The sequence below is a fragment of the Vipera ursinii genome (genome assembly GCF_947247035.1).
Source record: "Vipera ursinii genome assembly, chromosome: Z".
Lineage (NCBI taxonomy): Eukaryota > Metazoa > Chordata > Lepidosauria > Squamata > Viperidae > Vipera > Vipera ursinii.
The window spans coordinates 119,675,663-119,700,726 of record NC_139517.1 but is presented as its reverse complement, the minus strand read 5'-3'; the positions used below and the strand labels follow the sequence as shown (position 1 = coordinate 119,700,726).

The following is a 25,064-nucleotide window of genomic DNA, read 5'->3' as shown; positions in this document are numbered from 1 at the left end:
GAAGACCTGGCTGTGCTGGTTGGCCAGGGGAGCAGATGGGGGAGGGGTTCCATTCTGGAAGTGGCTGCTGGACTGATTCACTCCTCACCCCCTGCTCCCTGCTCCCCTCCATTTTTTTCGTTATTGCATTGATATATTCTCATTGTGTTCTGTTTATTTATTTATTTGTTTGTTTAGATTTATATACCGCCCTTTTCCCGAGGGACTCAGGGCGGTTTACAGGGCAAATTAAAACAGTGCAATGTACAAATTAAAATAAAATTAAATTAATAAGCCCCAAAAGAGTTTAAAATTTAAAATTTAAAACCTTAAAATCCCTCAGTCCAGGCCGGCTAACTCAAATAGCCAGGTTTTTAGGTCCCAGCGAAACGAGCAAAGGGCGGGGGCGATCCAGAGTTCCACAGGCAGTTGATTCCATAGGGCAGGCGTGCCCACCGAGAACGCTCTCCCCCTGGGGATCGCCCGTCGGCACTCCCTGACCGGCGGGACCCTGAGGAGGCCCTCCCTGTGGGAGCGCACAGGACGATGGGAAGTTGATGCTGGCAGCAGGTGCTCCGTAAGATAATCCAGACCCATGCCATTTAGGGCTTTATAGGTTTTTCATTGTTTATTTTATTTTTGCTCTGTTCACATCCTTTTAATTTCTTTCTTTTTATTGTTGTAAGCCCCCTTTGAGTAGGCCTGCAGCAAGACAGGTGGGAAATAATTTTAACAAATAATAATAATAAATGAGACAGTACCTCTAACACCATTAAGATATCCCCATCCCCATATCCCAGATCCTTGGGAAGGACTCGATAGGCAGACAAAAATGTCAAATCAGTTTGAACGTCTGGCTGACTATCTGATAAACCATGGTATCTCTAATAAACAAGAGCCTATTTCCTTATACCATTTTTGTCCAAATCAATAGCAAGTATAAACTTAGAATTGGGCCTCTCTCACAAGAACTTTTACATTATAGTAACAAAGTGCTAAAAACATACACCAAAGTATTAGAGACAGGTAGTCCTTAACTTGCAGCCACTTATTTCAAGGTTACAACAGCACTGAAAAAGTGACCTATGGCCATATTTCACATTTAGGACCATTGCAGCATCCCCATGGTCATATGATCAAACTTTGAGCACTTGGCAATTGACATATATTTATAACAGTTGTACTATCCTGGGGTCATGTGACCTCAGCCAGCTTCCAACAAGCAAAGTCAATGGGGCAAGCCAGGTTCACTTAACATGATTCACTTAACAAGTATGGCAAAAAAGCTCTTAAAATTGGGTAAAGCTCACTTAACAACTGCCTTGCTTAGCATAGAAATTTTGGGATCAATTGTGGCCGTTAGTCAAGGACTATCTGCAAACACCAATCATATATTTTAATTACCATGCTGTTTACAGTATTCAATGTTTTTTGTTTGCTTGTTTTTAGGATTGTACTAATTTGGAGTGCGTGCAGGACCTCTTTGTATATTGAAGATAAAGAGATTATTACTGCCTCTGTTCCATGATGCAAAAAAAATATTTCAAGGTGCACAGATCTTATACTTGTAAAACACATGCTAAGAAAGAGCTTTGAAAATAAAAGCTTTATAAATAGGCCGATTTAATGCATATAAAATATTATCTACTCCTATAATTGTTTTAATATGCAGTTGCTTTGGAAGAGAGAAGTAGCCTTAGGTTTTATTTTTAATTACACTGAAACAAAATATGTTTAGGCATGTCAAACTTTTATAGTTCATAATGAGTTTATTGCACACAATAATTATGGGTTCAGTAATTAAAAGTTTAAAATTGCTGCTATTTTATTTAATATAAATGATAAATCAAAGATTTCTTTTTGCCTTTATATAAGTTAAAGTGGGATGTGTCAAATATCAATCTTATGTTTCATATTGTGGTAATTGTATATTAGTAAGACTTCAAACATGGGAGTTGTATGGGCATAAAGGTTCTGTCAGGCTAAAAAAATCATTGGCTAAAGGCTGAATTTCTTTTGTTGTTTAATGTGCTATACATATCATTCATATATAACAGTAATTTATAAAAACTAATTATGAAACTTTATTTTAGGGGAGTTCCTACAAACCAGAGTCTGTAGCACTTACTGCTGTGGCATTACAAGATCATATTTTACATGATCTTCAACTGCAAAATCTTTCATTAGCAGATCCTTTAAAGTCAAAGACAGGGAGTAAAAAAAAAAGATACAGGCCTGTGAACAAGGAGAAAATCAGAGCAGTGATAGATACTGGATTAAAACAAACAAACAATCAGCCAAACAACCAAAAGAACCCGCAAAATGAAGATCCAGAGAAAGAATATGTCCTTGATCCATATCCTCAGCCTCTGACTTTAGGTAAAATCTTAATTTTCCAGTCTGTTCTTGTTTGATTTTAATAAATGTTTAATGCCTTTTAGGTATGGAAGGATTTGGTTAATAAATAACTAAATAATTAGTTATATTATAATAAATAGATAATTTTTTCCATATGGCCCAATAGCATCACAATAAAAGAACAGCTGTTTGAAGAACCGCTTGTCCTTATAAGCATTTTTTTTTTACTTTCTTTTTCAGCTTAGGTTTGCTGATAAATATTTCTTGGAAAGTTACAAGCAGGGAGAAAAAAAAAGCAATTACTATATTTTTTTTCTTTGGCTATATATTTTGGATTCTGAGCATTATATAAAAGCAACTCATATAATTTATTTTGGGTGAGAACACGTGTGAACTGGGTGAAGAATCACTCACTTTATGTGATTAAAAAATATAACATTAACATTACAAACATTACTGATGACTTTGTCGTTGATATGACAGTCTCTCTTTGCTTACATAAAGAGAAATCTGGGGAAAAAAAGAATAGGAACATGTTGCATTAAATAACCCCATAAAATATCAAAATCTAACGAATCTGTCTTAAATAAAAGGTAATGCCACCAAGTTAAGGAGAATTGCTTAGAGAATGAATTTTTTCTTTGCCCTGATACCACCTGATGTGTATGTTAAATTTATTTTCACTGTGATCAATAGCAAAAGACTTTAGTGCCTACACAAATATTTTTGCCATTAGGAAGGAGAAAGTCTTCATACAAAAAGAAGCAAGCCTAACACCCAGTGAAGTTACATTAGCACCATCTAGAGTTGGGATAAGCACTTGGGCAACTGTTGTTTTTACAAACAAAAAAAAAAGAAACATTCATTTACTAGGTTGGGCATAGTTTGTTTTTATTAAAAAAAACCTTCACCTTTAACTACCCTTTGCTCAAAAATTTACAACTTGTGTTTTTGTAATGATTTGGGAGCAGATCCATGAATAATGCCTGTAGCTAAACATCCAACTTCAGATCAAGAAACAAGAGACTTACTGTATTATAATAAAGAGAGATGGATACATAAGCTTCCTGCCTGAGGAAACAGGAGGTGCAGCGGCAACATATTACACTGTCATGAGATAATAACATTACATGGTCTGACTAATAACTAGGAAGAACTACCGAGCTGCTACTGTTACACTCTTTAAATTTTTGTTTACTAGAGTTTTCATCCTTTTAAATCACTAGTAGAGATCTCACAGAGGGTAGTTTGAGGTAACGGTTGAGACACAGGATAGAAAGCAGAAGATGGTGCACCGTAGCAAAGTCCGTCCTTAAGCAAAAAAAAGCCATCTGGGTGATCTTGGGCCAGTCGCCCTCTCTGAGCCTTGGAAGAAAATTTTGGCTGGCAGGGTCCAGGAGATGAGCCTTTTCTGCCGTGGCCTCTACCCTTGGGAACTTCATGTCCCTTGAGACGACATCCGCCCCCACCCTCTTGGCCTCCCTTAGGGCCCTGAAGACCTGGCTCTGCCATATGGCTTGGGCTCCTGGTGAGGGCATGCTACTCCAGAATTGGTTAGGAAATTAGAATCCCACTTCTACCTATTTACTTATTGGTCCCTTTTTAACCAGGTTTTTTTTGTTATTAATTTTAAAGTTTTAATTTTAATACTTAACATTTTAATTGTTTTATATTGTTGTTTTTTTTACATTGTAAGCCTCTCAAGGTTGCTTGATAGTGAGCTGGATGGCATATAAATTTAATAAATAAATAAAATGAACACCTTCTGCCTCCTGTTTTGCCTCCCATCCATTCTTTTTTTTTAAAAAAAGCAGTATATTTCTGTTTCAAGATCATTCAATCTGAAAGCCCAGTTCTGCAGTCATATATTTAGACAGATATAGAATATATATTTTTGTATATGTGTGCTAATGCACATTAGTAGGTTAATTAGATGATTCAACTATCCACCTATATCTACAAACTGAAATATTTGATACTTGTTGAAGAGAACAGTCTGGAGTTGGTGGGAGTTGTAGTTCAACAATATTCAAATATTCACAGATTTCCCAGCTTTGCCCTGTTGGAATACTATCACTGCAGAAGATTTAAAAACTATTAAAATAAGGAAGATTTATGAACGTGCTTAAATAATGCTTTGTTTAGCTATTTTTATAATCAATTTACTTGTTCATTGAGTGATTTCTTTAAATCTAAATCACATCTATTCAAATAGATAAACTCTTGGTTTCTGGGAAAATTAAAATGACCAAATTAGTATTTGTCTTAAAAAATACTATATTATGAAGTAGTTACCGTGCTGAAGTAGGCAAATAAAAATATTAAGTAACAAAATAGATTTGAAATCTAGAGAATAAGATATTAAGGTGACCTGTTTGATTTTAGTTGAGATTTTGTTTGTTTGTTTTGGGGTTTGCTCATTATCGCCCAGCCTTGCAAACATTCTTTCGGATAGAAACCCCAGTGTGGAATCCAGAAGTCTTGGTTGTCCGAGAAAAATGTGACATACCTGTCAAATTCCTCTGTCATATGGCACATTTGCTTACTTGGACAAGGAGGGCTAAGCAAATTTAGTTCCAATTCTGTACAACATATTGTACATTCATTCATGGGAATATCCATTTTATACTATGTCTTCCTAAGCAGATATGCAGGGAATTTCATATCTGATGAAATAAAATGTTAGGTTAAGATACTATGCATGTATGAAATATGGATATTTCTGTGCATTTGTACACATTCTAGTTATGGCTAGTTCTTTTTCTGTCAGCAGTGATTCTTGATGAATTATTTACAGGAAAAGTTGTGCATTTCAGTTGCCCCTAAGAATTCTCCCATTAAGTTTCATTCTTTCCAAAATAAACCATCCCATAAAATGTATGTTGTAATTTATGAAATTATTGTTATTCAGTTACTTTCATTGAATTTACTACATTTAGATTTATAATTAAATATGAGCTAGAAAGTATTAATTCAAGTTTATCTCCAAATAACATTACTAGCCATAAGAATGCTTACAGTAGAAATATTAAATATGCACTGCCACACAGAAGATCCTATAATGAAACAAATTATGAGTCTATTTCATTTGCGGGACTTAACTTGCAGCTCAGAAATTCGGATTGGTGGAGCTTCCTGCCATACCACTAACTCTAGAGGAATGGGAATATGTTAAGCAACGATCCATAAAACAAGGAGATTCTGTTCAACCTTGTGCTATATGCAAAGAAGAGTTTGCACTTCAGCCACAGGTATTTTCTCTGCCTCCTTTAATATTATGGAATAGCGATAGTCCTCAACTTACCACTGGCTGCTTAACCACCAATTTGAAGATGTCCAAAACCTCTCGTCTCCTCCAATCATTTCACTCTATCTCGGTAACTTCTGCAATCATGTGGCCACAATTTACAACATTTTTAATAGAATTGGCATTTACTTTTGGTTTCTGGTGAAACTTCATAGTGAACAGTCAGTTTACTCAACGATACAGTGTTTGCTTAACAACCATGGTGTTCATTTAAAAACCACACCACTCAGCTGCTGCAATAAAGGTAATATCAAGTACTGTCATGTGTTGACTCACTGAACAACCATCATGACTTACAACCATAATTGTACACTCAATTTGGATTGTAAGTTGAGGACTAGCTGTATATCTGGGAATGATGTAATTTCAATTTTGAAGAGATGCTTCATAAGGGCATCTATGCAGCTGCTGCTGTTTCCAATCAGTTTCCAGTTTCCTCACCAAAGCTGCAAAATTCCAGATTGAATCCAAAGCATCTTATAGTCGTGGAATCTCGTGAAACACACACAAAAATTGCCAATGGGAAAAAAATGAAATAAATTAACGTATTGGGGGGGTCCTTGGTGCTCTCAGCTTGCTTGTTTTCTTGCAAATGTTTCATTACCCTAACTAGGTAACATCATCAGTGCACTGATGATGTTATCTAGTCAGGGTAATGAAACATCTGCAAGAAAACGAGCAAGCCCAGAGAGCACCAAGGACCCCTCATTTCAACCCTGAGCTACAAATATTCTCCTTCATTGGTAAATTAACTTGTGTTTAATCATATGGAGAGAGTAATTTTTTGTGTGAGTTGTTAATGTTCAGAAAACACTGGACTTTCCTTGACCATGAATATGATATAATCTCTTTCTCCAAAAAGCAAATAATCAGCAGCATTCTTTCCACTTTTTAAAGATTATTTTGTATAGCTGTCAGAGACAAGGACTTCAAGGTCCATCTGTTCTAGGAAGAAGTTGGTCTCATGTATTCCTAGTATTCAGGAACTCATGATTCACCTTATGCCCTTGGCTTTTTGGGTGCCAACTTGTGTCTTTTCCCAAAGCATTTTAATAATCATTGGGGGGGGGGGGTGGAATCATGCAGTGCTTAAGTCTAAAATGTAATAAAATGTAGATAATGTAATTAACACTAATATGTTCTTTCTGCAATGAAAGCTACTATTTCATTATTGTGCTATTGGTAATTACAGTAAGAATAGAGGGGATTCTTGGATAACTTGAAATCTCAAAATGATTTTATTATTTCTGAACAGGTGTTGCTCTCTTGTTCTCATGTATTTCACAGAGTAAGTAAATCATATCTCTTTATCAATTAATGGCAAATATATATCCTGTCAGTCTTGAAAGTTGTACATTATGTAACTAATTATAATGTGAAATTTTATGTCTTAAGAATAAATCTGTTGTTTTTAATTGTGTAATTCACAATGTAATTTTAGGATATTGTTTTAGGACAATATATTTTATCTTACACAGTATGGTTGCATGTGGAACAAGCCTACACAACTCATAGAGCAAAATGGTTCAATAGATAAATTAAAAATAACCACAGGTCACAAAGAATACCTGATATCTCAATTACCTCTTTGGCAGTGTTGCAGCTGGTGGTGTTGATGAGGCCCAGAAGCGTTGCAGATGTTTGGCAGTCTGTTGGGTGCAGTGCATTCTTTCACATGCAGGCCTGCACATGGAAGGACAAAAGTAGAAACAATCCCTTAATTTAAATATGCACCCAAAAGGTTCATGTACAGTGATGGCCACTAAACTTTTGTATCCAGGCTTAGCATTGAAATCTGTAATTTTATAGTGAATCAGAATAAGTGGCTTGCAAAGTTAACAGTGGCTCTTGTACGCACAATGCATTTAATGATATCAAGGAGCTATTAGCTGTTTCAGCCTGTCAGTGCTAAGGTCAGAGAGTTAATCTGACATAGGCATCTATTATACTAAAGTTACCTGGATCTGCTCTGAGTTGCTGTGGCTGAGCAGCTCTTATAGAAATGACTAAGCCACCATGGGAAGAGCTTCACATGTCAGTACACAGTAAGTAATGAGATCTTTAGATTAGCAAGCTTTGTCACCTGTATTCTGGATCCAAATGTTCCCTGGTGGATCAAGTCCTCTGCAAGGTAGCACGTGGTTGGGACCATGAGGTGGTAAATGCCTCTTTGCAGGTGGTGGTGATTACAACTGCCTTGAAACAGACACAGATCCACTCCCTTGTCATCCTTGGATTCAGCAGTGTTGAATAACCTTTGTCCAATCCCTAACCTTTCAGTTTCATGGAATGTTGTTGAAAATACGGTAAATAGTTTCAAAGGGCTCTGAAGATATGGATTATTTTAATATTTTTCAATCAGGTTTCAGGCCAGGTTATAACATCAAGATGACACTGATTGTACTTGTGTGTGACCTTTGGATCCTAGCATGCAGGGGAGATAGCTTTTTTTTTTAACCCTCCTGGATCTCTTAGCATCTTTTGATACCCTCAGTCATGATATTCTTCTGGATCAGTTTATGGGATGAGTAGTGGGAACACTGTTTAGCAATAGTTTTTCTTCCTCTAGGGCTGGTTTGTGTCAGTGCTGATGTGAAGTTTTTAGCTCGTGTGTAAGATGTCTCAAGATTCTTTTCTCTTTCTCTCTCTCCATCTCTCTTCCTCCCCCACCTTTTTATTTAACCTCTACATGAAACCACTAGATAAGGATAGCCAGTGGCCCAGGGTAAAATATCAGTATATTATCATACAACTCCACCTGTGCATGGACAAGTAATGACGCCAAGGTACTTACCAAGTGCCTGGAGGTTGTAAGGGACTGGATGGGAAGAACCAGCTGTAACTCAGCTCTAGCAAGATAGACTAGCTTGCAATTTGGGGTTCCTTGTATCTAAAGATTTTTCATTGTTAACTCTCAACAATTTCCCCAAGCTGAGTTGGTGCACAATTTGCGAGTTCTCCTGAATTAATAGCTCTTGCTTGAAAAGCTGTTGGCAACTATGGCTTAAGAGGACCTTTTGCTCAAATCCATCTTGTGTCCATTCCTGGATGAGGAGGTCCTTCTCGCTTAGTCACTTCCCAACTGGATTTCTACAGTGTGCTTTAACATGGGGCTGCCCTTGAAAAATATTTTAATTGCTTCAGGATACAGTGGTGTGCAGTCAGGATGCACAAAGTCTGACCATTGCTTTTGGATGCAATTTGACGTTGGTTATCCCTTTAAAGCCCTTTATGGCACACAACCAGATTAATTGCAGGATCACCTATCTCCATGGTCTTCTGCTCACCCACCAGATCCAACTGGTATGTTTTAAGGATACTCTGTCATAAAGAATATCATCTGTGGTGATAGAGATGTGAGCCACCTGCCCCATGGAACAGCCACCCCACGTGAGATCTGGATGCTCCAAATTCTTTTGACTTTCTGGAAAGCTACTAGCTGAGCCCCATCTGGCATGGTTTATACAGATGAGCTTGTTACAAAGTGCCTTGATTATTGTGTTATGATTATTTAAGAGGGTTTTTTTCTTTTTAGATGCTTTATTATATTATTTTTATTAATTTTTGTTATCTGTCCAGAGTTTCATATGTAAGATAGGTGGCAGTATACCTGTTCTAAAATAAATAATCGTATCTGCATATAGCTTCAGAATGTTGGTGTTAAACTAACTTGTTGTGCATCTATCCATGTGAAGATGAACAAGAATGTTAAACCTGCTGTCTTCCTTTAGCATAGAACAGACTTGCTACAACATTACTTGTTTGTGAAGTTCATTCCTACACACACACACAAACACACACAAAGACACATAGAGTCAACTAGTGGAACAGTTTGCCATGTGGAAATGTTGAAATTTTTTTTCACTAGAGTTCTTCAAATAGTGGCTGGATGGCCATCCATGAGAGACACTTTGTGCACCAAGTATGGGATAGTACTAGATGACCTCTAAGGTGCCTTCCATGATGCTATTGTCTTTCCTGAATCTACAAACTCTGGACACATAACTTTGCATTGATATTCATAAACCTTGGAGAGGGGCAAACTAAGTTCAAACAGGTTTACAGCTAGAACTAATCATTTTTTTCCAGGCATGCCTGAAAGCTTTCGAAAGATTCGCAGCTAAAAAGAGCTGTCCAATGTGTAGAAAGACCCAATATCAAACACGAGTAATTCATGATGGAGCCCACCTTTTTAAAATAAAATGTGCTACGAGGTAAGAATGACTGGCAAATAACAAAGCCCATTCCCCAAGAAGGATTTGTTGAAATATTTACATGCATACAAAATACTGTATAGTAATGGAGCAATGTAAGTGACTGCTAGGTTTTAAAGCTTAAAAATAAAACCTCTTCAGCACATACGATAATGTGACTATCATAATGTAATACGTTCATGCAAGTGTTTAGTTTGAAGTGGAGATTAAGATAATATTTTGGCCTCATTATATATAACACTTTGTTAGATATACTCCAAACCATGTGGTTTATGCCTTTGGTTTAATAGGGGTAAGGCGAATAAGGGAAGAAATAACTTTCCAAGGTCTTAAATTATTTAATTGCTGGAAATAATGTTTCTTTCCCCTATATTAACAATTTGTATGTGGATTATGAAGCTTTGTTCTATTAACAGTGCTTAACTGCTCCTGGTCATGTGATAACACAAAATAAGCAGCACATCACTATATCATTCTGCATACATTTTGAATGTATCCTTTTAAAAGAACGAAATACGATGTTTAAAATTCACTGCTTTCCCTCCATTGCAGCTTGGAGGATCTCATGTGATTGTTTCAGCCATTTTATCTGATGAGGTGAAGTAGTGCAGGGCCTCCTTCTGCCAAGTCAACACTCCTGTTATTTAACAAAACAACAGAATAACAGTGTTGGAAGGGGCCTTGGAGGTCTTCTAGTCCAACCCTACTCGGGCAGGAGACCCTAGACCAGGGGTGTCAAACTGCTGGCCCGCGGGCTGGATGTGTCACCAGGAAACTGCACCAACCCCATTGCTGGCAATGGGGGAAAAAGCTCCAATACGTCGCACGACTTCTTGTGATGTCGTGAGTTTGACAAGTCTGCCCTAGACCATTTTAGACAAATGGTTGTCCAATCTCATCTTAAAAACCTCCAGGGTTGGAGCATTCACAACTTCTGGAGGCAAGTCATTCGACTGATTAATTGTTCTCATTGTCAGAAAATTTCTCCTTAGTTCTAAGTTGCTTCTCTTCTTGATAAGCTTCTATCCATTGCTTCTTGTTCTGCCTTCTTGTGCTTTGGAAAATAGCTTGACTCTTCTTTCTCCTCCTCCTCCTCTCTCTTCCTCTTCATTTTTTTTAAGCTCCCTATTATTTGATTGTTCCATGCAACTTCAAGTCTAACATTATTTTAAACAAAAAAATTGAATTGAATCCTGAATCCACTTTCTAATTAGTGATCCACAAAAACCTTATTTTTTAATGTGATTTGGGCTAGGGCAAGTAACACGCTAGTAGGATTTCACGTTTCTAGGAAATATTGATCTGTAGATATGTTTAATTAGTGTAAAGAAGTAGTGAAATTAAATAAAACATATACATCAGCATTGGAGCATCTATTCTGTTTACAAGAGAACCTGCTCTGTTTCCAGCATTCAGCTAGTCCTCATCTTACAATGATTCATTTAGTTACCATTCAAAGTTATGACAGTGAAAAAAGTGACTTCTGACCATTTTCCACATTTATGAAAAGTGACTTATGCTCATTGCAGATTCCCATGGTCATATGGTCAAAATTCAGATGCTTGGCATGTATTTATGATGGTTGCAGTGTCCCAGAGTCATGTGATAACCTTTTACAAGCTTCTTCTACATGCAGAGTCAATGGAAAAGCCAGATTCACTTAACATCCATGTAACTAACTTAATAACTACAGTGATTCACATAACAACTGTGGCAAGAAAGATCATAAAATGAGGCAAAACTCAACTGTCTTGCTTAGCAATTGAAGTTTGGAGCATAATTATGATAAGTCGAGAACTACCTGTATTCAGCTAGATAGTGACCAAATTATACGGCACCAATTGTGCAGAGCAAATTTACTGAAAACTTATTCTTTGAGGCAAATTCTGCTGAAAGAGATCAAGCTTTTTCTTTCATTCATACTTGTCCAAAACTGGAAGCAAACAATCTTTTAGTTTTGAAACTGCATTCTAGTTTCAGATTTGTAAAAGACACTCTCTTTTTTTTTAATGCCACAGAATCCAAGCTTTTTGGAGGGGACATATTGTTAGAAAGTGGTATAAAAATCTGAGGAAAACGGTACCCCCCAAAGATGTGAGATTAAGAAAGAAATTCTTCGAAGAAAAGGTAAGAAATTTTTACATTTCAAAGTATACTGCAATGCTAAAAATCAAAGCAATTCAGTGCTGATCAAATACGCATTCAGAACAAAATGGCCTGACTCTGTTCACATCTGGATTGACATTTAAGCATGCATTTTTCAGTTTGGCGGGTGGTTTACCTCAAAATGCTGGTCCCATGAACAGTGTGGTTAAATGCTGGTCCCATGAACAGTGTGGTTAAATGCTGGTCCCATGAACAGTGTGGTTAAATGCTGGTCCCATGAACAGTGTGGCTGAATGTATCTCCAGAAAAAAGGTTGTTCTTCCTCCACCCCAATGCTTAGACTCGTAAGCTTTTGGAGCCTTAAAAATACGAAGGAAAGTATATACAAGTAGTCATCAACTTATAACCATTCATTTATTGACTGTTCAAAGTTATCACTGTTCAAAGTGATTGACAACCGGTCCTTGCATGATCCCTGGCCATGGTCACAGGATCAAAATTTGTGCCTTTGGCAACTGCCATGTACTTATGATAGTGGCAGTGCCCCAGGGTCACGTGATTACCAGCCAGCTTCTGATAAGCAAAGTCAATGGGGGAAGCCAAAGTCATTTAACAACTGGGTGATTCACTTAACAACTGCAGCTATTTGCTTAACAACCATGGCAAAATGATAACATCCGGATTGTTCTTTGAGCAGTCATCTTGCTTTAACAATGGAAATTCTGGCCTCAGTTGTGGTTATAAGTCAAGGACTACCTATAATTCATTTTTTTCCACATACTGAGCGCCATACGGTTCCACATGTGCATCAGAGCCAGTGAGGTAGAGCAGTTAAAGTTGGTTGCACTACAACCAAGGAGATCCAGGTTCAAGTCCATCTTCTGCAGTGGAAACTCACAGGAAGACTTGTGGCAGTCACCACTGCCCAGCCCAATCTCCTGTGCAAGCCTGTTGTAAATGAAGGGAAAATGCAATGGAAGTCTCCATGAGCTCCCAGAGTAAGAGTAGCATCTAAAAAAATGCATAAAATACACACGAGGAGAGAATCTGAAATGAATAGGAGTCCTTAAAAGGGACTGAGAAGGAAGATCAAAGGTCAAAGTGTGCTTTTCTCCCAGCTTGTTAGATGTATAAAGTTTATTACTACCTCTCTTCATGTCTGCAGAAAAAAAAAACACTCTCTCAGTCTCAGAGACCGTCTCTGTTAATAATGTGACTCCTTTCCATTTTTTGAACCAATTTTTTCATTTGTCCTCAAGATGGTCAAGCCTAAATCTAGCTGGCTGAGATATTGTAGTTTGCATATTAGTAGACCCCAATCTCTAATTTTGCCTCATTTATTTGTCACTTGGGTAGACCATTGCAGTTTCATCAGTTTATAAGATAAAATACTCAATAAACAATAGACAGTTAGTGCACCTGGTTAAAAGATAGGTAAGCCAAGGAATAAGCGTAGAATACTAATCAGGGTGACATGATAGCAGTACTCCAGTATTTGAGGGGCTGCCACAAAGAAGAGGGGGTCACGTTATTCTCCAAAGCACCAGAGGGCAGGACAAGAGACAACGGGTGGAAACTGATCAAAGAGAGAAGCAACCTGAAATTAAGGCAAAAACTTCCTGACAGTGAGGACAATCAACCAGTGGAACCGCTTGCCTCCAGAAATCACGGGCTCTTCATCACTGGAGGTTTTTAAGAAGAGACTAGACAATCACATGTCTGAAATGGTATAGGTTCTCCTGCTTGAGCGGGGGGATGGACTAGAAGACCTCCAAGGCCCCTTCCAGCTCTATTCTATTCTATTCTATTCTAAATTCCAAAACTCATTTATAACCCAACCAAGATTGTGTCATGACCCAAACATCCACATCCTCTGGAAAAGTTCTGTTTTGCTCTGTTTCCACAAGGCTGTCATAATAGGAGCCCTTTGGATATCCATTGGGAAGCTATTCCAAAAGAATGGAATTGCTTCTAAAAATACACCACTGCCAACCCTCAGCCCCCATCACCTGCTAAAATGGGAAATTACTAACAGCTTTTTTCTAGATAAATCAACTTATTTCTAATTGCTATTTTCCAAAAGCCTCTGAGCTGCAAACCACTCTGAGCTGGTCTCGTGAGCAAAACCCATTGATTTAATAGTGATTCAGTTTTGAGTAAACATGCATTGGTCCACCTGGTTTATAGATTGTAGGAAGACCCCCCAAGGTTTCTGAAATATAAATTTATTTCTCAAAGGACAACACAAAGTATTCAGTTGCCAAGCTTAAAAAAAGTATTCATTGATAAGGGTCAGGTTTTGGGAGTGATAAATTCCTAAGACAGATCCTGTGCGTGATCAGTTGAATCACTTAATTGCTTTATTACATAAATCAATTAGAAACCTTGCTAATTTAGATCAAAGGAAATAGGAAAAGTTATTCTAAGCAATCCATGCTAATTTTTAACACTAACGTCCACAGAGAATCAAATGGTGCTGTATTTCCCTGGGTTAGATAAGGAACCTCTTTGATTGTTAGCTATAAACAGTGCTTGTATATGTCACCTAACTGAGCCAAAAAATTTATTGCTATAATTAAATCTTTTCAAATGCATTCCATTATCTTCAGTGCAGCTAAAAAGGCAAGTATTGTTGCTTGAAACAAGGTATATTATTTATAAAATGGTACTGCTCGCTCTTTCCTCACCATGTGACTCTTACCCAAAGTTTTTAATTTAAATCTCACCAAACAACATAATGGCCTAGGAGTTTGTTTAGCCATTTGACTTCCTTTATCACATAGAGATGGCAAACATTCTGTTGCTAACTTGATGTGGCTCCAGGCAGCAAGCTAAGAGGATATTAAACTAGTAAAAGCTTATCAACTGATTCATTGATACGCTGTAAATTCCAGGCTTTTCATTTTACTTTTAAGTCAACACATTAGTAAGCAATTTGCTGACATCAAGATGGATTGCTTTAAAACAGCTCCTCTTGGCAGACAAAGTTCATTTTGATGCTTTTGTGTGCATCTTTATTTAATCATGTTCTTGGGCGTCACCTAAAACCTGTGACTGATGGTGCTTTACATACAGCTAAAAATATTTAGAATGCCTCCACTGTCATATGGTTTATGCTGAAAAGCACAGGGGTGACAAAGGAAAGCACTTGATTTAGATAGGGAATCATTTCAGAACAGCTATTTTCATGGAAATCAAAATTTCTCCTTTTTAAAATTGCAAGTGCTCTTTACACTTGTTAAATGGGTTTTGTTTTGTTTTTTGTTTTCGTTTTTTGAAGAAAAAAATAAAAGGTTTTAATGTCTGTTGCCTCTCCTTCACACTGGCATGGGAAGGAAGCTTCAGACAGAAAACGATGTGTATGTGAGTCTTAAACATACAGGTTTTAAAGCAAAAACCATTTTTTACTTATTCATAACTATACAACATGCACCCATCTCTAGAATTGAAGCAAAAAAACCCAAAAACACAAGTCAGAAGAGGAAAAAATTAAGGATTAATCTAGCCTTGCTTTCTGCAAATGTCCCCGTTTTGTTTCTTTAATCTCACCTGAAAAATAAAAAGGAAAGGAGAATGTTGTTGTGCTAGTTCCTCTACTTTAAACATAAGACATCCTACGGCTGCTGCAAGATACAATATCAGTAGATCAGAACACACATAATTCAGTGGTGCGTGGAAATGATAAACAATAATAAAAATCATGAAAAAACTCTGGAGTCTTTCACTGACAAAGAAATAGCTTTAGAAGAGGGCAGGTTGTATAGTATATGCCATCCAACTAAGTCAGATATTAATACCAAATAGTTCCAATAGAAACCAAAACTTTCCCAAAGAATTTATCACAAACTATGTGAGATTGCAAAACTTGAAGAAGAAGAAAAAAATGAAGTGCAGGACCCCAGTCAAGGTTGGTACAAAAGCTCCAAATTAAATAATTTTTTGTGATAGTCCTAGATCAGAATAAGTATCTTCCATTTATATCCCAGCTTCCATCAAGAGTTTACGACCAAATCAGAAAAACATACCCATCGCAGCAATTAATTGGGACCTTTTTTAGTCAAACAAGTTTGTCACAAGAGGAGATTGAGGTCACTGTACTGCTCATTCTTGATAGATACACAATGTGCTAACATTTGAAAGGGATGCTAAGAAAATATTCAGTACAGAAACAATGGTTTCAAAACAGTAGGCACGGCAGAGCATTGAAGCTGCATCCCTTTTTTGAATGCCTGCAAAGTGTACTACACACATCAAAACCAACCAAGGCTTTATTGGGGTGATATTAGCATCATCTTTTTTTTCCCTTTTGGTACTGTCCATGGGGGGAAAACCAAAATCATGGCATCTGGCCCTCTCAATTCCTGGCAAATAGATGGGGAAGAAATGGACGTAGTGACAGATTTTATTTTCCTGGGCTCCAAGATCACCGCAGACGGGGACTGCAGCCAAGAAATTAAAAGACGCTTGCTCCTGGGGAGGAAAGCCATGGCAAATCTAGACAGCACACTAAAAAGCAGAGACATCACCCTGTCAACAAAAGTGCGTATAGTCAAGGCTATGGTCTTCCCAGTTGCAATGTATGGCAGTGAAAGCTGGACCATAAGAAAGGCTGAGCGCCAAAGAATTGAAGCCTTTGAACTCTGGTGCTGGAGAAGACTCCTGCGAGTCCCTTGGACTGCAAGGTGATCAAACCGGTCAGTCCTAGAGATCAATCCTGACTGCTCTTTAGAAGGCCAGATCCTGAAGCTAAAACTCAAATACGTTGGCCACCTAATGAGAAGGAAGGACTCACTGGAGAAGAGCCTAATGCTGGGAAAGATTGAGGGCAATAGAAGAAGGGGACGACAGAGAATGAGGTGGCTGGATGGAGTCACTGAAGCAGTAGGTGTGAGCCTAAATGGACTCCAGAAGATGGTAGAGGACAGGAAGGCCTGGAGGAATGTTGTCCATGGGGTGGTGATGCGTCGGACACGACTTCACAACTAACAACAACAACAACATTAACATCATAATGACCCAATGCACTACACCATGATATGGTTAATTTGGTTTGTGGTTTAAAATTTATAGCTGAAGCTGAACAATCCTGTTTACAGTAAAAGAGAATGCACACAGCTCAGGATTGAACTGGGCACACTAATGTTACCTAGATGGATCATAAAAGTATCTGCATAAGCAACCGACCTCTCAGAGAACCAAGGACTCCACAATATCAAGTAGAAAAACTACTGCAGATGGTTCCAGGGTGCATTGTCTGTGAGTATTTGTATGTATGTATGCATGCATACATTTGTTCCCTGATTAAGGAAGGTCAGTTACAGTGAAATACTTTGCATGCTGGATTCCACCTTTAACATCCCTCACAAGAAATCTTGGGAAAATAAGAAATAATAGAATAACTGGGACCGCAGCAAACAATCCAACGTTCAATATAAAATCTATTTTTCATATTTGGATGCTTGACAACTGACTCATATTTCTGATGGTTGCAGTGTCCCGGGATCATGTGATCATCTTTTGTAATCTGATAAGCAAAGTCATTAGGAAAGCCAGATTCACTTAACAACCATGTTACTAACTTAACAGCTGTACTGATTCACTTAACTGTGGCAAGAAAGGTCATAAAATGGGGTAAAACTCACTTAATAAATACCTCACTTAGCAACAGAAGTTTTGGACTCAGTTGTGGTCATAAGTTGAGGACTACCTGTAGGCCAAAGAAATAGTGAGCCAGTTCAATAGGCCTGAAGATACTTGGGGAAGATACAGTGGAGAAATCAGTATTGAAGCCGCCTGCGTCAAGTACCCCAAATGCATCCTTCGCTATCTGGCAGATGAGAGTGATATTATAGAATAAAAAAGCATGAATTATAATCTGTTGCAGAGCTCCACTTGTTAAGCTGTTGTTGTTGTAGTTGTTAGTTGCGAAGTCATGTACAACCCATCGCGACCCCATGGACAACGTTCCTCCAGGCCTTCCTGTCCTATTAAGCTATTAATAGAATTTAATTTGACTGATACTTAATTTAGAACTTTGAAAAGGGTTGTTTCATTGTACTGTTGTTCCCCTAGGTTTGATGCAGAAAATGAAAGCAATCGCCATACTGTTTTCCAGCGTCTTGCTTTACAATCTCTAACAACAGATGCAGAAAATAATTTTCTTTCCCGCCATTCTAGTGACTATCAAAAAGAGATAGGATTCTAATTAGATTTGTTCTTCAATTGAGCCACAGTTTTAACATCCTACAAAAGAGATTTATTTTGATAAAATGCTACATGGACACCCCATCCCCCTCTCCATTCTTAACTCATTAACAATAAAAAATGTTTTTCTCATCTTCCAGCTTACTGAGATCTGCCAGCGATTACTGAATTCCTACGATACCTGTATTGACGAATTCTTCTGTGAGATAGATTCCACTGTAGCTGCAAGTCACGAAGTATTTCAGCAACTAGAAGAAAAGTTGGGCCCAGAGATACATGAAGTTGAATGGGAGAAAATTCAGATACAGGTTGGTTTCTGAGTAAGCAAATAACCAAGCTCAGAGAGCACTAAGTAAAATGTTACGTGAACACATCATCCTATGTCGATTCTAGCCCTGCTTGTTAAGTACAATGTCACATGGCTACAACTTGCAACTTCCTGGCAGCTTCTGCACTGGCTTTGCTCGCTGGAAGCGGCCGTGGAGGTTGCAGGTCATGATCATGTATCCACGGGATGCTCCAAACAACAAAAATGTGCATCTGTTGCCAAACTCCCAAATTGTGATCACATGACTAGAGATAGTTATGCCCACAATTTCCAGGGCTGATTGTAAGACTAGCACCATAGTAACCTTGAACAATGAACGTTTGGTAAGGAAGAACTAGCTGTACTTTGACTTATATACATGGTTCAGGCCTACTTTGGTCTTACAATAAATCTATAGTCTGAGGAGCCACAAACAGCCACTAACGTAAATTTGTGGCTGAATCTGGAGTTAGACCAATGCTGTGTTTCTAATTCTACCATCCCTTCCATTAAACCATATTTGTATATAATGCTGGGTATTTTGCTCACTTAACGAAGACAGTTGTTGATTCTTGCCAAATTCTCCAATTTAGCATTAGCAGCACAGATGTGATTTTGCCTTACTTGATATTTTATTTTTGCTGTTCAGCATTAGTATTTTAATATCCAAAAATTTAAACTGTAAAACTGTATCTTTATTTAAAATATTTTTTTTAGTTTTTGAACAAAGCTTTTTTATTACTATAACCAGAATAAATCATCCCGAAGTATAAAAGACATAATAAATTCATAGAAGCAGCTTTTATGGCCACACACTGTATTCCCTGACCTTGCCAACCTTTGTTTTAGGCATTCCGACAAGATATTGCTGATTGTCCTATTTGCATTATGCCACTCACGCAGCCTGCTCAACTTCAGAATGGACTTTCCCAGGATGGCTATCAGTCATGCCCCCGTCAGACAGCCCTGCTCTCCTGTTCTCACATGTTCCATAGTACCTGTCTTCAAGCATTTGAAGAGTTTTCTTTAGGAGAAAGACCTATCTGTCCTTTATGTCGTTCCTGTTATCAGAAGAAAATTCTCAGCTAACAATTTAACATAAATTATGGATATATTTGTAAGAGACCTGGTATTTTAATTGCATTTCAGCAGGAGGGGGTACACAAATTATTATTATTATTTTTTTGATGAGTGCATGTCTGTGTAAATCTAGGAAGTGCTATCACTAGAGATCTCGCAGTCATTAAGGTCTGGGGTGGGGTTCACGTTTTCTTCCGTCTCACTTCAGCTGAATATTTGCATGCGTGGACAGTCCCACAAATCCTAGTGGATTGTCAAAAAGGGAAAAAAGCTCCAAATCCCTGGGGAAACCGGAATCAACTGAATCAAACAATTCTTCATAAAATTCTGTAGGCTACAACATCTAATATTCCCAGTCTGTCAGTCTTCTATCGACCAAAACTAGGGTTCTGTATGTATCTATTAGCCAAGGCCCAAAGGCAACAGAAAGAATAATTGATGCGCTGCATAATGCTTTACAAAGGTTTGTAAGTCTAGCAAGTTTCCTGACAGGAAATCCTTATTGGGTGACCAGTGTTCCTCATCTGGATAGTTGGGAGCTATATATGTAGAATGTGTCTCCACAAGCCAGAGGTGAGATTTTCCTGTAAATTTCTTGACTGTATCATTTCCCCCTCTGCTCACTGTACATTTTAATGCATTGTTTTAGGAAGTGAGGTGTTCCTCTTAATTCTATGCAACGGCCAAAGAACATAGCTGGTGATGTGCAAAACAACTAATTTTGGAAGTGAAACATTGGACTCTCCTCTTGGACAATGTCAGGAAATGCTTTTTTGTAAATTCTTGTAGACCTATCTAATGGGAGAAGAGGGAGATCATATTTCAAGAGATGGGGGTAGAATTAATTAACTGAAGAAACCACTAACTTATTTGAGGTGGAGATGCTTTGCCTGGAGCTCAGCTTTTTTTTTTTTTTTGACAATACTTGCAAGATTCTATAATCCTGATACTTGTTCAGGCTAAGGCAAGAATTGCATTAGTACAACTCAAGAACTTTCCTCACAAAATGTTTTAAAAACAAAGGGTACCCCCTGTTCTCACATGGGCTTTGTTCAGTCCATTTATGCCTGAGATAGGCAATATGCTTTCTTTGATCAGGGGCTTGAGGATAATCTGTTAGAAGCTGCATGCCACTGGTGAATGAAGCTGAAGCTGAATGGGATGGCCTATTTTTTCTCCTAAGAGCCCTTTTCTCTCTTTGCTATCTGCTTTTCTGCACACTATTATATCTCCTCCCCACCCCACATTCTTCTGTGTCAGCAAAAGGAGATAGATTACTGTTTCCTGAGGCCCGGGTTGATTGTAGAAAAATGTATTTATTAAACTTGGGGAAATTAGATAAGAGATGCATATGACCTTGTGACTGTACATTAGTACCTATTTCTAATTTAAATAAGAGTTTTAGAAATGATAAGGTTTTAGGGACATTGTTAATGTACCCAGAGACTTCACTTATGCAGAAAGGTAGATTTAGATTTAGATTTTATTAGATTTATATACCGCCCTTTCCCGAAGGACTCAGGGCGGTTTACAGGGCATTTTAAAATCATATCAATATAAGTACAAAGTTAAAAGAGATATATTTTTCAAAACCAGTAACTCAAGATTTTTTCAAGAATATTATCAAGTACTGCGGATCAGCAAAGAAAAATACTGTTTTGATGTAAAATATCTCTGAATTGGGATATGGAAGCAACACGCTTTGTTAAGTAAGCAAATGTGATGCATACTCCAAGCTTTATATCACCGTATGCAATTATAAAATTTCAATAAAACTCCTTAGAATCAAGTCATAGAAGAAAGTCTTGTCAAATACTTTAATCATCACTAAACAGGCAAATGTGTATAAGTGTGAATAAAAAAGGGTGAGGGTCACCACATTACATTCAGCTAACCAAACGTCCTAGTAATCTGTACTTCTGAATTAACCTATGTCCACTTAAGTTTAGCTTTAAAAGGTGAATAGCAAAGATGTGCTCAAGTCGTAACAACAGATCTGTCATAATATGTCCATACTGTATTATCAATCTATCATGGAGAAAGGCAAACAAAAGCCTACTTGAAACACTTGCTCTGCACATTTTTGGTGTGCTTTGGTAGATACCTAGTACATTTAAGGAAAGCATATTTGTGCTTAAGCCTCATAATAAATGAGGCAAAGGTTGATACCTGAAGATAAGCTTTTTTATACCTCAAGAAGTACAGGGTATTAACTCTTAAGAATCAAACAGCTAGGAATGCATTGCCTATATCCAATGAATTATGAACCAAAATATGTCTTTTATGACTTTATAAAATATTTCTGAGTGATTTTTTTAAAACATAGTGGCAAGTAAAAACATCATTTTCAAAGTAGTCTACAACAGGTCATTTCACAGAGACAAAGCCAAGAAATAGAGGAGCTCAAAGATATGTATCTTTCTGACGCAACTTATCGAACATCCACTTTCAACACAACATTATCATAAATCTGTGTATGAGGATAAAAGATGAGCAGCGTTTTAAAAATGAGATTCTATGCAATCTTTCTATCCTACAAAACAGGTGTGATGCTTGCACTAGGACCAGCTTAAGATGTGAAATGTTTCTAAGGCAGAGACAGAATATTCAAATGCATGTCAATACACGGGATGAAAAATTGAACTGATTACAAAATATGCAAGTAGTTTAAATTTTCAATAGTAAAATATTTTTTTAAAAGGGGAATCTCAACTTAAGTATCATTAATATAAACTAATCCAAAATAACTAAAGAAGTATTTACTTTCCAACATATGCCCTTATTTTAATGGGGATTTGTATTCAAAGGAGTTGCAATGGGTTAAGCCTTTAATAAGTATCCATGTAGGAGATGCTTCTTCCCTTGAGAATTATGATGGTTGTTTATGTGTTGTTAAAAATTGGTTTAGAACTTGCTGAAAATTAAAAATTCAGACTGTTCCTCATCTAAGACATAAATTCACAAGGAAACAAAATCCTAAATCACATCCATGACTAAATTTAGTGTATTTTTCATGACTGTAGCCCTAAACCAGGATTTCCAAGAATTCAGCTTACTTAAATAAAATATTAATTTATCAAAGTAGCTCATATTTAACAATATATTTGAATTAAATTATCATGAAAGGAAGCTAAACTGACCTAAACATTATTACCATTTCAACTTGTGATACTTCAATATTTGAAATCATTTCAGTGAGCTAATTTTGCTATAGCATTCACTGTAGTGCATAATCCACTGCACTTCATTGCAAATTCTTAGAATCTCCTTTTTGAGTATGTTATTTCACACTATTATTGGTTATGCTAGAAAAATTTCTTATATATTTGCTACAATTCTTACATTCCAAATAATGCAAAATTCATTAATAGAAGAAACAGTACAAAAGTTAAGAAACAAGTTTTTGATGTCCAAGAACTCCATACTCAATATAAAACATGTTTATGAATCCTATGAAATTAGCAACATCATAATCCAAAACACCTGAATTAAATATCTGGACACTGTGTAATGTGTTGAGACTATTTTGAGACTTTGGATTTACAGATATTTGCAGAGATTAACAGTAACAGATTAACAGCAACAGATTTTCCACAAAGAGAAATACTTGAAGTTACAAAGTCCCAATAAACTAACCTTGATCAAATGATTATACAGGGAGTAGGATCACTCCATTGGAACATGTCATCGTAACGGTGTTTACCATCTACCTGCCTCTACTCACAGTACATTACTAAACAAATGCAGCTTAACTTCCTTCTGCCTTTTTACAACTTCACAGGATTTTGTAAACTTCAACAGTGTAGCAACATCCAAGTACATGCTGTCTCAACTATACCATATCTAGAACCCTGAACAAGAATCTTAAGTTTTCATATTATAAGCTAAGTAAATGCTAGCTCAATTCTGTGTTCATAAAAAGTAGACATATGTACACATATGAACAACTAAAAGAATTAATGAAAAAAATACCTTGTTCAGCGAAATAAAATACACTTATCAGTCACAGGAATGGGCATCATTTAAAGACAACTTTGTGAAAATTGGGTGCAATTGTTTTCTTCTCGGAGTTTATACATAATGTATATTTTATACACATTTTTGCTCACATTGTTTAGCCAAGTATGACAATCATGTTTTTAGGTATGATTATACATACAATGATCAGAAATCTACAATTAGTTTCCCAGGCTCAGATTTAGCACTGCAGTTGTGAGATTATGTCATTGCATAATCAGGGTTTGCAAAGGAAATTATCCCTAGCAAAAAATAGGACAGTTTACCCTTTAGAACTAAGTACTATTATCTTAGATACAATCATAGTGCAAACTGATTTGATGGGAAGATTAATGTACTGATCCTGAGCCTTATTGTGCTCTCACAAGTTTTCAGAATGCATCTTACTGGAGAAAAAAAATCAGCCTCTTGAGTAGAGGTTTGCCATTTCCAGATAGTAACTTCATCTCCTAAATTCATCTTCAACAATGTATTTACATGCAGAGGATTTTTATCCTTGGATTCAGAGATCAGTATGAAGGTCTGTTCAAAGAGGAATGTTCAAGAGACGTCTCCAGTTGACAGAAAAAGTGGATCGATCCAGGGAAGAAGAGTACAATCCAATGCCACCAGATTTATTCTGCATCAACCTGCAACCAAGGTATAAACCAGAAGAGCACTAAAAAACAAGTATAGTGCAGTGAGAGGAATGTCAGGAAGCTATAAGGCTCATTTCCGCCAACTGATTCACAGTGTTTTTTGATGTCCATTTGCAGAAGGTTTTGTTGTCTCAGAGTCTCTTGCATTGTACGAGAGATGCAGTTTATCTAAACCTGCAAAACAGAAAAAAACACAGTAAAGTTTGTTTCGTTCTTGTGATCTTCTGTGAAGAGTTAATAAGGAAGGAAGTATAAGATGAATTATCAGAATTAAGTTGAATTTAAAATATGTGAAGGGAAAGAAGTGCAAGATGTATAACAGGGGTCCCTAACTCCCGGTCCGTGGACTGGTACTGGGCTGCGGCATGCCAACAACCGGGCCGCACAAACAAGCAAAGCCCCATCCGCGGGATGCAGGCAGCACACAAAGCCACGCCCCCTCCGATAGGTGGGAAAACCTCTCTCCACGGAACCAGTCCCTGGTGCCCAAAAGGTTGGAGACCTCTGATGTATAGGGTTTCCTGCTTGAAGAAGGGGGATGGACTAGAAGACCTCCAAGGTCCCTTCCAACTCTGTTTTTCTTTTAATTATAAATGAGAGAGCTAAAATGTATCTCAAAGTATGAAATGGGATTATCTAGATTGCTGTAAAAGTGCAATCTAGGTGGGTGATTGGATGAGGGTGAGTAGTATTGGTAGAAGAACCAGAAATGTGTTTTGGGATAAACTGCAACTGTCTAAATCAAACATGTAAAACTTGCGACGTCACATGACGTTGCGCAACGTATCGGGACTGTTTTGCCATTGCCGGCAATGGGGTGGGTGCGGCTTCTGCAGGACACATCCAGTCCGTGG

The 25,064-nt window shown here is 37.4% G+C and overlaps 2 protein-coding genes across 4 annotated transcripts in view; one reads left to right on the top strand and one right to left on the bottom strand.

Moving 5' to 3' along the window:
- Positions 1–1,506: 1,506 nt before the first annotated feature.
- RNF32 (ring finger protein 32) lies at positions 1,507–19,564 on the top strand (the record flags this gene model as incomplete). The annotated part of the gene is made up of 8 exons (XM_083378630.1): positions 1,507–1,527; positions 2,073–2,358; positions 5,446–5,588; positions 6,900–6,932; positions 9,734–9,858; positions 11,877–11,985; positions 18,309–18,476; positions 19,325–19,564. 8 exons carry the CDS (start codon positions 1,507–1,509, stop codon positions 19,562–19,564), a joined length of 1,125 nt encoding a protein of 374 aa, XP_083234756.1.
- Positions 19,565–21,358: 1,794 nt separating this feature from the next.
- Positions 21,359–25,064, bottom strand: part of LMBR1 (limb development membrane protein 1) — a 58,089-nt gene continuing 54,383 nt past the window's right edge. For all 3 annotated transcript variants that reach the window (XM_083376714.1, XM_083376715.1, XM_083376716.1), the window contains one exon: positions 21,359–24,384. In XM_083376714.1, the coding sequence (XP_083232840.1) occupies positions 24,299–24,384 (86 nt within the window). In that variant the 3' untranslated portion in view covers positions 21,359–24,298. The remainder of the gene's footprint in view (positions 24,385–25,064) is intronic.